General features: G+C 38.1%; 1 protein-coding gene across 1 annotated transcript in view; it reads left to right on the top strand.

The window, feature by feature from the left end:
* Positions 1-14,264, top strand: part of ZNF569 (zinc finger protein 569) — a 61,942-nt gene that overhangs the window by 28,792 nt on the left and 18,886 nt on the right. The window contains exons 3-4 of the mRNA XM_068528483.1: positions 1,674-1,731; positions 3,540-3,560. Coding sequence (XP_068384584.1) covers positions 1,674-1,731; positions 3,540-3,560 — 79 coding nt within the window. The remainder of the gene's footprint in view (positions 1-1,673; positions 1,732-3,539; positions 3,561-14,264) is intronic.

Genomic DNA, 14,264 nt, shown 5'->3' with positions numbered 1-14,264 from the left:
TTAACCACTGTGCCACCAGGGAAGTTCCCCTAACTTCCAGTCTTTAACTTAACAGGTTAATGCTGTTTAGCTTCTTAGTGAATTTATAATATTGATGTGGATCATTTTTCAAAGTATTTTAGTGGTACTAAAATGGGTATAAAACTATGATTTGATCCACAAATTTCTGAGCATTGTCCATAATATAGACCTCGTTGTGTTGATATGAGAGTTGATTGATTTAGGTGTCCTGGAATTGCATATATATTATATCATACATCAGGGGTCCCCAACCTCCGGGCTGCGGACCGGTACTGGTCTGTGGCCTGTTAGGAACCGGGCCACACAGCAGGAGGTGAGCGGCGGGCAAGCAAGCAAAGCTTCATCTGCCACTCCCCATTGCTCGCATTACCGCCTGAACCATCCCCCCCGCCACCATCCGTGGAAAAATTTTCTTCCACAGAACCGGTGCCTGGTGCCAGAAAGGTTGGGGACCGCTGCCACACATAATACATTATATGTATAACCGTGCATTAAAATTAATTACCCCATGCTTATAAGCGTGTATGTTAACCCAGAGGTCCCCAACCTTTTTGGCACCAGGGACCAGTTTCCTGGAAGACAGGTTTTCCACTGGGGCGGGGGGCATGATTCAGGCCGTAATGCCAGCGAGCAATGGTTCAGGTGGTAATGCCAGCGATGGGGAGTGCCATGCTGTCGCGCTACTCACCTCCTGCTGTGCGGCCCGGTTCCTGACAGGCCGCGGACCGCCGGGGGACTGGGGACCCCTGCATTAACCTGTTGATAGTACATACTACATTATACGTATAATCATGCATTATTTACCCCATGCGTATAAGCATGTACATTATATTATGAATATTACATAATACATAATATTATTAATTGTACATAGTACATTGTTTTATGATTCAGTTTGTATTTGGGCGAAATAATATGTTAATTGTTTTTTAAAAAAATCAAATAGTGCTACTAGACTTGTAATAAGAATAAGAAAAACTATACCCTGTTCCTTTTTTCTCCCCATCTCTAATTCCTGTCCCCAGAAAGAATCACTTTGAACTCTTAACTGTGCCTTCTTTTGTTTACTCCGTTTTTCCAAATCATATGTTTATCCTGCTATTATTTGACACTTTTCAGATTTAGATTTTTTATACTATGGAAAATAAGAATTAAACATTCTTACCACCACCAGTAACTCTGATACACATCACTCACACACATAAACTTCTCCTGACTCTTTTCTCAAAATATAAAATCATCACCATTTTAGTTAAATTCCCATTTAGTTTATACTTAAAATATTTCTTTTTAAAAGTCTCAGTACATTAAAATACCTTAGGTATGTTGTCAGTTTCATAATTTTCTTGGTGATGTGCTTTCATGAAGCTATATATCTTTCTGCTCCACGTGAACTGTTTATTCTCTGATACAGAGCTATTGATAAATTCATGGCGCATCTCCTACATATGTACTCCTATTCCTGTTCACCATATGCGTAAGCTCCACATGATGTAGTAGTCATCTTTATACCTGGGGAATGTATATTCTTGGCCTTTCTGATGGCTCCAAGTATCATTTTGCTATAGAGTGACCTTTAATCTACCTTGTGGGTGCAGATTTCTTAAACTGCAAAACAAACCTTGTTTAATGGCTTTTATTCTCTTCTCCAGCTCTGCCTTCTCAGGCCCAGTCCACTCCCAGAAAGAAAAGGAAATGACTGAGTTGCAGGTAAATTTTAAGTAGTATATTTGTTCCCTGCCTTATTTTACAGTGCAGTTTAAGGGAATTGCAGTAATCCATACACTGAATTGGAAAATCCTGTACAGATAAAACATATTTTCAGAGGAAACAGAGTTGGAAGGTTAAGACCAGGAAAGAGTTAAAATATGATTATGCAGAAATGCTTTCATTCAGAGAGATTAAACTTGGGCTTCAATTTTGAATTTCATTATAATAGGTAAACAAGGGCAGAAATTCATTACATAATTTGCATTGTCCATAAGGATAAAATTGAACATTTATTAGCAGAAGTAAGTTTTTCATTGGCACCTAGGTCAATGAATACATTGTAGTGAGACTTCCCGTAGTTGGTAAACCCAGCTTTTCTAGTGGTCTTTTTTTTTTTTTTTTTAATAATTTTTAAAGTCTTGGCCATGCCACACGGCTTGCAGAATCTCAGTTCCCCAACCAGGGGTTAAATCCGCGCCACGGCAGTGAAAGTGCCGAATCCTAACCACTAGACTACCAGGGAACTCCCCACTGATGGTCTGTTTTGATCGAGGATAAGGCAAAGAATATATGTCAAAATAGCCCAGCATTGGAAAGAACGCAAATCAACATCAACAGAAAATGGAATAAATTATAGTATTTCATGCAGTTGGACACTATACACATAAACACACACACACACACACACACACACACACACACACACACACTCCCCAAAGCAGATTACTGCTACTTATAACAACATAGATAATCTCACAAACATGTGTCATAAGAGAAGTCAGAAATAAGAGTACATTCTATGTGATTCCATATATATGAAGTTAGAAAACTAATCTCAGTGATAGAAAATAGTGGTTACCCCTGAAGGGGTATTTACTGGGAAGGGACATGAGGGAATCTTCTAGTATGCTGAAAATGCTCTGTATTTTGACCTGAGTGGTAGGTACACAAATACATAAATGTATAAAAATGTCTCAGTTTGTACACTTAAGATTAATGCATTTTACCACATTATTCTATGCTTTCATACCTTATTTTTAAAAAAAGCTAGACTATCTGAAGAAATAGATGGGATGTGTCTTTCAAATGACCCTGTATAATTATCTTTTTCCATGTGTGTTTGCTGAGATTCAGCCACAGTCTGAAGTAATCATTTATGGTAAATTCTTATAATTTTAGTCCACTAGAATGTGAACAAAGAGTATGCTTTATTTGGTTTACTGCTGTATCTCCAGCCCCTAGAACAATGCCTGGTATATGTGGTTTTTGTGAATGTTTGTGGGTTTAATGAATTGAATCCGTGGTTCCTTATTTCTTCTTCATTTTACTCTTAGAATAAGTAATGTCTGTCTCCTTTTCAAGGACATTTCCTTTTCCTCAGAACTTCATCCTTTTTCTTCAGACTTCCTTTGGAATCTTTCTCTTTCAGATTTATCCTGCACTCTTAGCTATTGAACAAATCTCACTTCACTGCCTTTTCACCCTTAGCGCAGAGCTTTGCCATACTGAGATATACCTTTCTTTGACCAGGTGCCCCTATCTAGCAGCTTCTCTGTATCTCTAGTTTTTTTCCTCAGTTAATTTTCAAAGTGAATACATGTGTTTAACCAGCATAAGCACTGGATCAAGAAATGGAATATTACACTAACACCCATTAGACTCCTGCACCTTTCCCAGTTATTACCCTCACCCCAGGGGTAACCACTGTTCAGATTATATCACTATAGATTATTTATGCCTATTTTTAAACTTTATGTAACCTATATACTTTGTGTCTGACTTCTTTTGCTTAATATTTTGTTTGCCAGATTCATGTTGAATCATTGCATGTAAGTAGTTTACTTAACCTTACTACTGTATATTATTTAATTAATGTGAATAAACCATAATTTTATGTATCCATTCGATTACTGATAGGCATTTAGGTAGTTTTTATTTGGGAACAATTAAAATATTGTTCCTATGAATTTTCTTGTAGGTTTTTGTTGCACATATGTACATATTTCTTTCTACCAAAGTAGAATTTCTGAGCCATAAGTTATGTTTAAGATTACCTTTAATTGATACTGCCAAACAGTTTTCCAAAGTGATTGTCCAAAATTGTACTCTTAACAGTGTATGAGAGTTCTGACTACTGCAAGACAACCATCTTGAGTATATTTTCTACAGTCACTAGCTGGTTTTTTGGCATAATATCAAACTCATAGGCAGTAAAAAAGAAGGTCAACTAAATTTGAGTACGTAAAAATTATATTCTCCTATTGATACAATCACCATAAAGTAAATTGACAAAACTTGACAACAATCTTAATAATACATATGGCAGACCCAATCTGGTATTTAAATACTATTTACAAACCAAATTAAAATCCAATAGAAAACTGCATATAGGACATGAAAAAGAAATCCAAAATTGAAAAAGTAAGAACAAATGCCCGATAAAAATTGTAAATAATAATAAAAACTAATCTCTATGTTAATTAAAGTTTTACATCAATTACCTCACATAGACTTCATAAAGAATCTTCATTTTTTTTTCAGGAGTTAAGAAACAAGCATAGAAAGATTAAGAAATTTCCTCAAGGTCATAGGTAAAGGATGTAGTAGAATCAGGATTTAGTCCCAGGTGGTGTAACTGTGAAGCCTGTAAACTTAACCACAGTCCTGTATGACCTCAGCCTCACTCATGATTAATGAAATGCAAATAAAATGATTTTCTAAAATAATCATCAGGTTAGTCCAGTTTTTCATCATATCTCAAATCTGATCACTTGTCAACATTTCCATGGCTCTTGTAACCCAGGCCGTATCATCTCTTACCTGGAAGTACTTCAGTAACTGCCTGTTCATCTCCCTGCATACATTCTTAACCATCTGTAGTCCATTCTCCAGAGAACAACCGAAGTGATAATTTAAAAACCTGAGGTGTTAACTTCTCTGCTTAAAATCAACTAATGGCTTCCCTTTACACTTGGAATAAAATCCAGATTTCTTATTGTCCTTTACAAAACCCTTCATGATATGCCTTCTTCCTATTTCTTTACCATTATCTTTTGCTATACCCTCCCTTATTCACTGTCTTTCAGTGATACTAGCTTTTTCCACACTTGGAACAGACAAACTTTATCCCTGGGGAACTTTGAACATGCTAGTAAAGCTACCAGAAAAGACTAAAGTCCCAACTCAAACAGCTCCCTCTTACTCAGTTCTATTCAGGTCTTTGATTGATTGGCTGAGGCCTACCCATATTAGGGAGGACGATTTGCTTTACTCACTTTACTGACTCAAATGTTAATCTCATGTAGAAATACCCTCACAGACACACCCAGAGTAATGTTCAGCCAAATGTCTGGGCAACCTACAACCCAGTCAGGTTGACACATAAGATCAACCATTACACTATCTTATTCTATCTTACCTATTTACATGTTTATGTTTTAATTTGTTTCCCTCAACTAGTATGCACATTCCAGGAGGACCAGAATTTATGTCTGTCTTACAGCTATATCCTTAGGCTCTAAACCAGTGCTGGGCACATCTAGTAAGTCGGTAACTTATTGAATAAAAAACCGTAACTCCAGGGCTCAAATAAGAATTATTTTCTCATTCTCTTCAGTGGCAGTTAGTATTCATAATGAAAACCTCAACTACTATGTGACCCTCAAATAGTCTCTGAGCTATCAGAAAAAAAAGTTTCAATTGTTTAATTCTTCTGTTCCACTACTTTAACATATAGGGGAAATAGAAGAGTTGAGATTTAGGAGGTATTGGTGAGACTGAGTCAAATGAACTTGTTGACACATTGTACCTAGGTGTTGAAGAAGAGGTAGGAATCAAAACTTATGCTACAGTTCCATTTTTCAAAAAAGGTGTTAGTGTTGCCATTAATCAAGATAAGAAAGTTAATAGCAAAAATTGCTGAATATTATATCTCCTCACAAACCTAATATGGAATAGGTAATGTTACCTGAAATAGTGAACTACCAATGGCAAACTACTAACTGGATTCTAGGTAGTAAATAAACATATGATAATTAGAAAAGCAAAATTTCCTGTTAGAAAAGACTATATTTTTACACTCTGTCAAAAAATCCAGGATTCATGAAAGAATCTCATCATTTTCCTAGCTGTCCCCTTTTCTATTGAGAATGATTAACTCTTCAAAGAGAATTTAAGAGAATATTTATTCCAACATTTTCATTTTATAGATGGGAAGCTTTTGACCCAGAGAAAATTTAAACATTGTTTAAGTAAAGCCATATCAATGCAGTTTAAAAGAAAGAAAAACGGCTATTTGTTAATATTAGGTACTATAAAATTCAAGACAGTAAGCTTTATTTTTTTATCGAAGTTTAGTTGATTTACAATGTTGTGCTGATCTCTGCTGTATAGCAAAGTGATTCAGTTATACACATATATACATTCTTTTTTTAATATTCTTTTTCATTATGGTTTATCCCAGGAGATTGGATATAGTTCCCTGTGCTATATAGTAGACCTTGTTGTTTATCCATTCTAAGCATAATAGTTTGCATCTACTAACCCCAAACTCCCAGCCCATCCCTCTCCCTCCCCTCCTCCCCCTTGGCAACCACAAGTCTGTTCTCTGTGTCTGTGAGTCTGTTTCTGTTTTGTAGATAAGTTCATTTGTGCCATATTTTAGATTCCACATATAAGTGAAATCATATGGTATTTGTCTTTCTCTTGCTGACTTCACTTAGTATGATAATCTCTAGTTGCATCCATGTTGCTGCAAATGGCATTATTTCATTCTTTTTTATGGCTGAGTAGTATTCCATTGTATATATGTACCACATCTTCTTTATCCATTCATCCAAGACTGTAAGCTTTAAAAAAACAAAAAGAACGGTGCTTTAAAATGCTGATAAGTGCGTTAGGTAATAAAGATAAATGGTTAGGACTACTTCTGTACCAAATAAACTGCAGAAAATTTACTATAAGGAATACTGTGAAAATAAGAAGAAACATATCAATAGGAAACTTTTATTGATCTGTCTTAGCTCATGATAGACACATAAAGCAGACAACAAAATGAACATAACTACCAATAATAATTTGATAGAGCTAATTGATTATCATAGCTTATAGCCTGGAATCAATTAATATCCTTTTTTTAGATATGGAAAAACTAAAAACTGACCGTATATTGGCCTAAATAAAACTCAATAAATTTCAAAAGTACAAACTGTACATGTTCCAGAATGCAGTTACATAGGAAGTTAATAATAAAAATTCAAAAAGAAAACATTTCCACATGGAAATTTTAAAACTAGCATAAGCAACTTAGATCAAGAAAGACATAAAAATTTATGTTACAGAACATCTAGAAAATAATGTACAGAAGAAAACCTGCAGGCTGAATAATAATGATATGTTAATAAATATAAACAAAATGAACAAAATATAGTTCTAGAAATTAGAAACAATGTGAGAAAATAGAAGAAGGAATTGATGAGAATAAACTTGAAGTCAGTGAGAACACAGAAAATTGAACTAATACAGAGCTGCTTTTGCTTCCATCTCTCTCCGTCTTCTCTCATCTTTTTTAAAAATTATTATTTTAAAATCTAGGAAGAGAGAGGGAGAAATAGAATAAACAGCCATATACCCAATACCTGGAATTAGCACATTGAATATTTTGTCATTTTTGCTTTGAGATTTTTTTCAGTAAAATAATTAGAATATTACAGATACTCTGTCCCCAGAGTCAGTCACTTTCATGAATTTTATGTATATCAAGAGTCCATGGTTTTATGTTTTTACCACACTGATTTGTATATATGAATATTATATAATGTTGCTCTCTGTTTTAGATTTTTAAATAATAAGGGACATAATGGACTGACAGTTCTTCAACTCACTTTTTTCACCCCACATTGTTTTCAAGACATATTCATGTTAATATATGTATTTCTGACTTTACATCCTCTTCCATTGTTTTATTTTTCCTTATGTCAATAGCATTCTATCTTAATTACCATGTCTTTTTTATTATAAATCTTGGTATCTGATAATGAAAACAAATCCTCCATCTTTGTTTTTCTTTAACATTGCTGTAGCTATTTGTAGTGATTTATATTTCCTTAGAAATTTTAGAATTAGTCCATTTCCACAATTAAAGCTGCTTAGGTTTTTATTTCAAATTGAACTGAATTATGTTTACAAATATATCATCTGCAAATAGACACTTTTCATCATTTTGAATTCTCATGCCCTCCCTTTTTTCTTGCCTTATTTCAATTGCTAAATGTTCCGTATAATGCTGAATAGATGTGGTGGCAGTCATCTTCGTTTCCTTCTCAGTCTTAAGGGTATACTTTCAATGATTCCCCAGTAAGTATGATATTCCATGGAAGTTTTTTTGTAAATACTCTTACAAAATTTCCTTTTATTCCTAGCCTGCTAAGGGGTTCTATCATGAATCGGTATTGACCTTTGTCATACAATTTTCTTGTATATGTGATTTTTTAAAAAAATAAATTTATTATATCTATTTATTTTGGCTGCTTTTGCTCTTTGTTGTGGTGCACTGGCTTCTCATTGCAGTGGCTTCTCGTTACGGAGCACGGGCTGTAGGCGCGCGGGCTTCAGTAGTTGTGGCTCGCGAGCTCTAGAGCACAGGCACAGCAGCTGTGGCCCATGGGGTTGGTTGCCCCGCGGCATGTGGGATCTTCCTGGACCAGGGCTCGAACCCGTGTCCCCTGCATTGGCAGGCAGATTCCTAACCACTGCGCCACCAGGGAAGCCCATATATGTGATCTTGATCAAATAATGTTTCTCCTTTTTTTCTGTTAATTTGGTCAATTAAAGTGATCAATTTTTAAAATCGAAGTATAGTTGATTTACAGTATTGTGTTAGTTTCAGGTGTACAGCCAAAGAGATTCAGTTATAAATATATATATTCAGATTATTTTCAATTATAGGTGTTGAAATATAAATACAAGATATTGAATATAATATCCTGTGCCATAGAGTAAGTCTTCATTGCCTGTCTGTTTTTTGTATAGTACTTTGTATCAGTTAATCTCATACTCCCAATTTGTCCCTCCCCCTCCCCTTTGGTAACCATAAGTTTGTTTTCTATGTCTGTGAGTCTGTTTCTATTTTGTATATAGATTCATTTATATTATTTTTTAGAGTCCATATATAAGTGATATCATAATATTTGTCTTTGACTTACTTCACTAAGTATAATATTCTCTAGGTCCATCCATGTTGCTGCAAATGGCAATATTTCATTCATTTTATGGCTACTAACATTCCATTGTGTATATATACCACATCTTCTTAAGCCACTCGTCTCTTGATGGGCACTTGGGTTATTTCCATGTCTTGGCTATTGTAAATAGTGCTGCCATGAACATTGGGGTGCATGTATCTTTTCAAATTAGAGTTTTCATTTTTCCTGGATATATAACCAAGAGTGGGATTGCTGGATCATATGGTAGCTCTTTCTTTTTTATCCAGTCTGCCACCCTGTGTCTTTTGACTGGAGCATTTAGTCTATTGACATTAAAAGTAATTACTTATAGGTATATACTTATTGCCATTTTAAACCTTGTTTTCCAGTTGTTTTTCCAGTTCTTTGTTCATTTCTTCTTTCTGTTTTTTTTCCGTTGTGGTTTCATGGTTTTCTTTTGTTTTATGCTTGAGTTCCTATCTTTGTTTTTTGTGAATCTGTTATATGTTTTTGATTTGTGGTGACTGTGGAGTTCAAGTTTGTTGGCCCATAACTATCTCTACTTGTGTTAAACTGATAGTCATACAAGTTTACACCTCCCCCACATTTTGTGATTTTGATGTCCTATTTTACATATTTATGTTTTACCCTTTTGTTATTAATTGTAGTTATGTTGCTTTAAAAATTTTTTTGATTGTTTTTAATCTATGTACTGGCTTAAGTGGTCTTCAATCTTGTTATATATTTACCTTTCTTATTGTGATTTTCCCTTTCCTATAGATTCTTGTTTATTTAGAGAAGAGCCTTCAATATTTCTTTTAGGGTAGGTTTAGTATTGCTGAATTCTATAATTTTTGCTTGTCTGAGAAATTCTTTTTTTAAAAAATTTATTTGGGCTTCCCTGGTGGCACAGTGGTTGAGAATCTGCCTGCCAATGCAGGGGACACGGGTTCAAGCCCTGGTCTGGGAAGATCCCACATGCCGCGGAGCAACTGGGCCCGTGAGCCACAATTACTGAGCCTGCGCGTCTGGAGCCTGTGCTCCGCAACAAGAGAGGCCGCGATGGTGAGAGGCCCGCGCTCCGTGATGAAGAGTGGCCCCCACTTGCCGCAACTAGAGAAAGCCCTCGCACAGAAACAAAGACCCAACACAGCCATAAATAAATAAATAAATAAATAAAATTTTAAAAAAAATTAATTTATTTTATTTTTGGCTGTGTTGGGCCTTCATTGCTGTGCGTGGGCTTTCTCTAGTTGCAGTGAGCGGGGGCTACTCTTCGTGTGGTGTGCAGGCTTCTCATTGCAGTGGCTTCTCTTGCTGCGGAGCACAGGCTCTAGGTGCACAGGCTTCAGTAGTTGCAGCACGTGGGCTCGGTAGTTGTGGCTCTCATGCTCTAGAGCGCAGGCTCAATAGTTGTGGCGCATAGCCTTAGTTGCTCCGTGGCATGTGGGATCTTCCCGGACTAGGACTTGAACCCGTGTTCCCTGCATTGGCAGATGGATTCTTAACCACTGTGCCACTAGGGAAGCCCTGCTTGTCTGAGAAATTCTTTATCTCTCCTCCTATTCTAAATGATAATCTTGCTGTAGAGTATCCTAGGTTGCAGGTATTTTCCTTTCAGGACTTTGAATATGTCATGTCACTCCCTTCTGGTCTGAAAAGTTTCTATAGAGAAATCAGCTGATAGCCTATGGGGGTTCCCTCTAACTGACTATTTCTGTCTTGCTGCGTTTAGAATCCTCTCTTTAACTTTTCTGATTTTAGTTGTGATATATTTTGGCATGAGTCTGATTGGGTTCATCTTGTTTGGGACTCTCTGGGCTTCCTGTACCTGGATATCTGTTTCTATCTTTCGGTTTGAGAATTTTTCAGCCATGATTTCTTCAAATACATTTTTGATCCCCTTTTCTCTCTCCTCTCCTCTGGAACCCCTATTATGCATAGCTTGGCACATTTTATATTATCCCATAGATCTTGAATGTTTCTTTCTTTTTTTTTTTTTAATTTGTCTTTCTGTCTGCTTTTCTGATTGGGTGATTTCCATTATTCTATCTTCCAGATCACTTATTCGCTCTTCTGTATCATTTAGTCTGCTATTCATTGCCTCTAGATTGGTTTTTATCCTGGTAATTGAATTGTCTAATTTTGATTGGTTCACCTTCATAGTTTCTAGCTCCTTGTTACAGTGATCTTCATTTTTATTGATAATCTTTCTTAATTCCTTTAGCATTTTTATTACCCTTTTTTTGGGGATTTGGGGTCCAGTAGACTGGTGAGGTCTGTTTCATTATTTGTTCTTTCAGAGGATTTCTCTTGTTCTTTTTTTAGGAGTAATCCCTCTGCTCTTTCATTTTACTTAACTTTCTCTGCTTCTGTGAATTTAGGAGAAACAGTTATCTACTGTGTTCTTGAAGGGGTGTTTTTACGTGGGAGTGTCCCTTTGTAGACTGTGTGTGTCCAACATTTTTGGTGCGAGGGCTGGTTTTGGTATGGATGCCAGCCACGTTTTTCTTCAGAGTGTGCTGGCTGTTATTCCCTTGATAGTTGGTCTTGTGGTGTCCAGAGCCTGTGCTAGATGGGAGGTGGGGTCTCTTCTTTGTTCCATGGCTGTCACCACCCTGTCAGGGGCAGGGTCTGCTTCCCAAATGTTGGGGTAGAAGTCCTGAGATCAGGTTTCTCAGGCTCCATTGCCCTTCAGTGCGTGCCCTACCCCAAAGAAGGTGAATGCTGAAGCAAGTGAGGCCCATGCGCTCATAGCAAACCTATGTGCCACGTGTGTAGGTGTCCAGGGTTCTGCTCAGAAGCAGCCCAAGGTGCATCCTTTTCTCTGTTTTGTTCCTCCCAGATCTAGTGCAAGGCTGTGGTGTGGAGTACACTGGAGCTGGGTGTCGGGGTGTTGTTGCTGCAGGAATTGAGGTGGGCAGGAATTGAGATCTGGGCTGCCTCTGTGGCAGACTTCTCCCAGGATCTGTCTGCCCCAGGTCTGGTGCTAAGCTCCTGTGTTGAGTGGGTGGGGCTGGAGCACTCTCGCTGGGAAACTGCTGTGCACTCCTGCCCAGGGCCTGTCTGCCCAATATTCAGCACTTAGCCATTATGCATTCTTGTGGCACTGCCCAGTGCACACACTGACATTGTCTGCTGTAGCTGGTTCTGCTGCTGCTGTGCACTCATTGACAAAAGTCTCCACTGCTAGAGTTGCCACCACCACTGTGCGCAAGCTGACAGTGAAGCTCTGTGGCTCCCTCCAGATCACACCCCAGGCCATCTGGGCTGTCTCTGCATAGCTAGATCAGCCCTCTCCCAGGACCTACCTGCCCGAGATTCAGCGCTTAGCCACTATGCATTCTTGTGGCACTACACGATGTTCTGACAATGTCTGCCCAGCTAGACCTGCTGCCTGATGTGCGTGCTGACAGTGTCTCCCCTGGCTAGACCCACCCTCCCGTGTGCACGCTGACAATGGCTCCATGGCTCCATCCAGATTACACCCCTGGAGCCCCCTGTCTGTCTCTGTGGAGCTAAACAAATCTTTCCCCTGATCTCGCACCAGGCTGTGGTGTGGAGGGAGCAGGGCTGGGGCATTTACTGTTTAGGATTAGGAAGTGCGGTGAGGTGGCAGCTGCCGGTGCAAGCTTTTCTCCATCCTGATTGTTAGCAAGCCAGCATATGCACACACCTCATGAGTAGGGTCTAGGCTTCTCTAGCATACCTCATGAGTAGGATCTAGGTTTCTCTAGCCCTTCTTTCTGTCTCAGCAGATCCCATTAGGCAAGGGGGCTTGTCTCCTCCATGTAAGACCCCAGAACTGGGATGCCCAGATTGTGAGTCAACCTGATCATTCCCCAGGGCGAGGGTCTGCCTGTGTGGACCTTCTCTTCCTTACAGATCCCTCCCAGGGGTGCAGGTCCCAACCTGATGCCTTTTTTTCCCCCATCCTACCCAGTTTTGTGGAGATCTTTCTTGCAGCTTTGGTTAGGTATAGGAGTCCTTCTGTCAGCTTCCTGTTGGTTTTCTGTGAGAATTGTTCCATGTGTAGATATATTTTTGATGTGTTTATGGCGGGAGGTGAGCTCCATGTCCTCCTACTCCACCATCTTGATCCTCCTCCTTTAAAGTCATCAATTTTTGAATGTTAAACTAATCCTGTAACCTGGTTGGGGGAACCACTTGAATATTTTTTTCCTGGATATTTAATACATTAATTTAATTTATACTAAGGTATACATAACTGATACCAGAACTTTACTGAAAGCAGATTTTCTTGATTCTGGTGTTAGAAGGTAAGGTGAAGCCAAGATATAAGTTCCTTGCAAGCCTGTTTTATTTAGCAGGAGTTTTGTACCTATCACACATCCTCAGTGAATGCTGTTTTGGACAAGATGTCTTAAACTATGAAGATGAATTTTGCCCAAGGCCAATACTGTTCTATTAAAGTAAATTTTGTGATTGTAAATTCTTTAGAGAATTTGAACCTTGTCTGAAAGCCATTTACCTCCTCACATCATACATATAGTCCATATTTCTTTGTCCCTTAACTTTATTCAATGACTTCATATGTATGAGTCACAGAATTACTCATACTACACTGATATGTATGTTAAAAATATAGTTTCTTTATTTTAAAAATTTGTTCGCCTATCTCTTATGAGTTCTGATCAGTAGCATGAAAAGAAAAGCTAGTTTTGATGCAGTCTGATTCAAAACTTAGTCCTATCAGTAAACTGTTTCTTTGAATAATTATTCAGTTATTCAGATTCCCCTCTAAACCCCTGTCCTCTCTTAAGGTGGTATCTGAGATATAGAAGAAAATCTTCATAGCTTTGGGAGGAAGAGGGTCCTCTGTGATTCTCCATGGATGTGTGCTGACTGGTATCCACTGAATCTAGTTTAGCTGGCTTCTTTTTCTGGGCATTCTGTAGCTGATAATTTGTGGTATGTTTTTCAGCTCAGTCATGATCCAAGGGCCCCCTCCTTTCAACTTTCCTCCCTTGGATCTTGTTGTCTCCATAGACTCTGAGTCTCTGTCATAACCTCCAAAGAATCCCTGGCTTCCATGTGCAATAGTCTGTGGTGTCATCTTGCCTTCTGCAAGGGTCCTATCACTCCCTACTCAGGATATATGCTACATGGGACACAAAGGCTACTTAAAGTTCCCCCAATTTGACCATGACACTTTGCCCTCTTAATTCACTACCTTTCTTACTTCACCTTAATGCCCTGGAGTGTGGGAAGTTCTGAGCACACATTTAACTGCCTATGTCCCTACCTCCATGGCCTTTCTTCTCTATCCCAGGCCTCCAAGGGGGAAGAAAGGGTTTCCCCCAGTCATCT

Source organism: Eschrichtius robustus, chromosome 19 (assembly GCF_028021215.1).
Source record: "Eschrichtius robustus isolate mEscRob2 chromosome 19, mEscRob2.pri, whole genome shotgun sequence".
Classification (NCBI taxonomy): Eukaryota; Metazoa; Chordata; class Mammalia; order Artiodactyla; family Eschrichtiidae; genus Eschrichtius; species Eschrichtius robustus.
The sequence above is the reverse complement of the archived record's forward strand: the minus strand, read 5'-3'. Positions and strand labels throughout refer to the sequence as shown.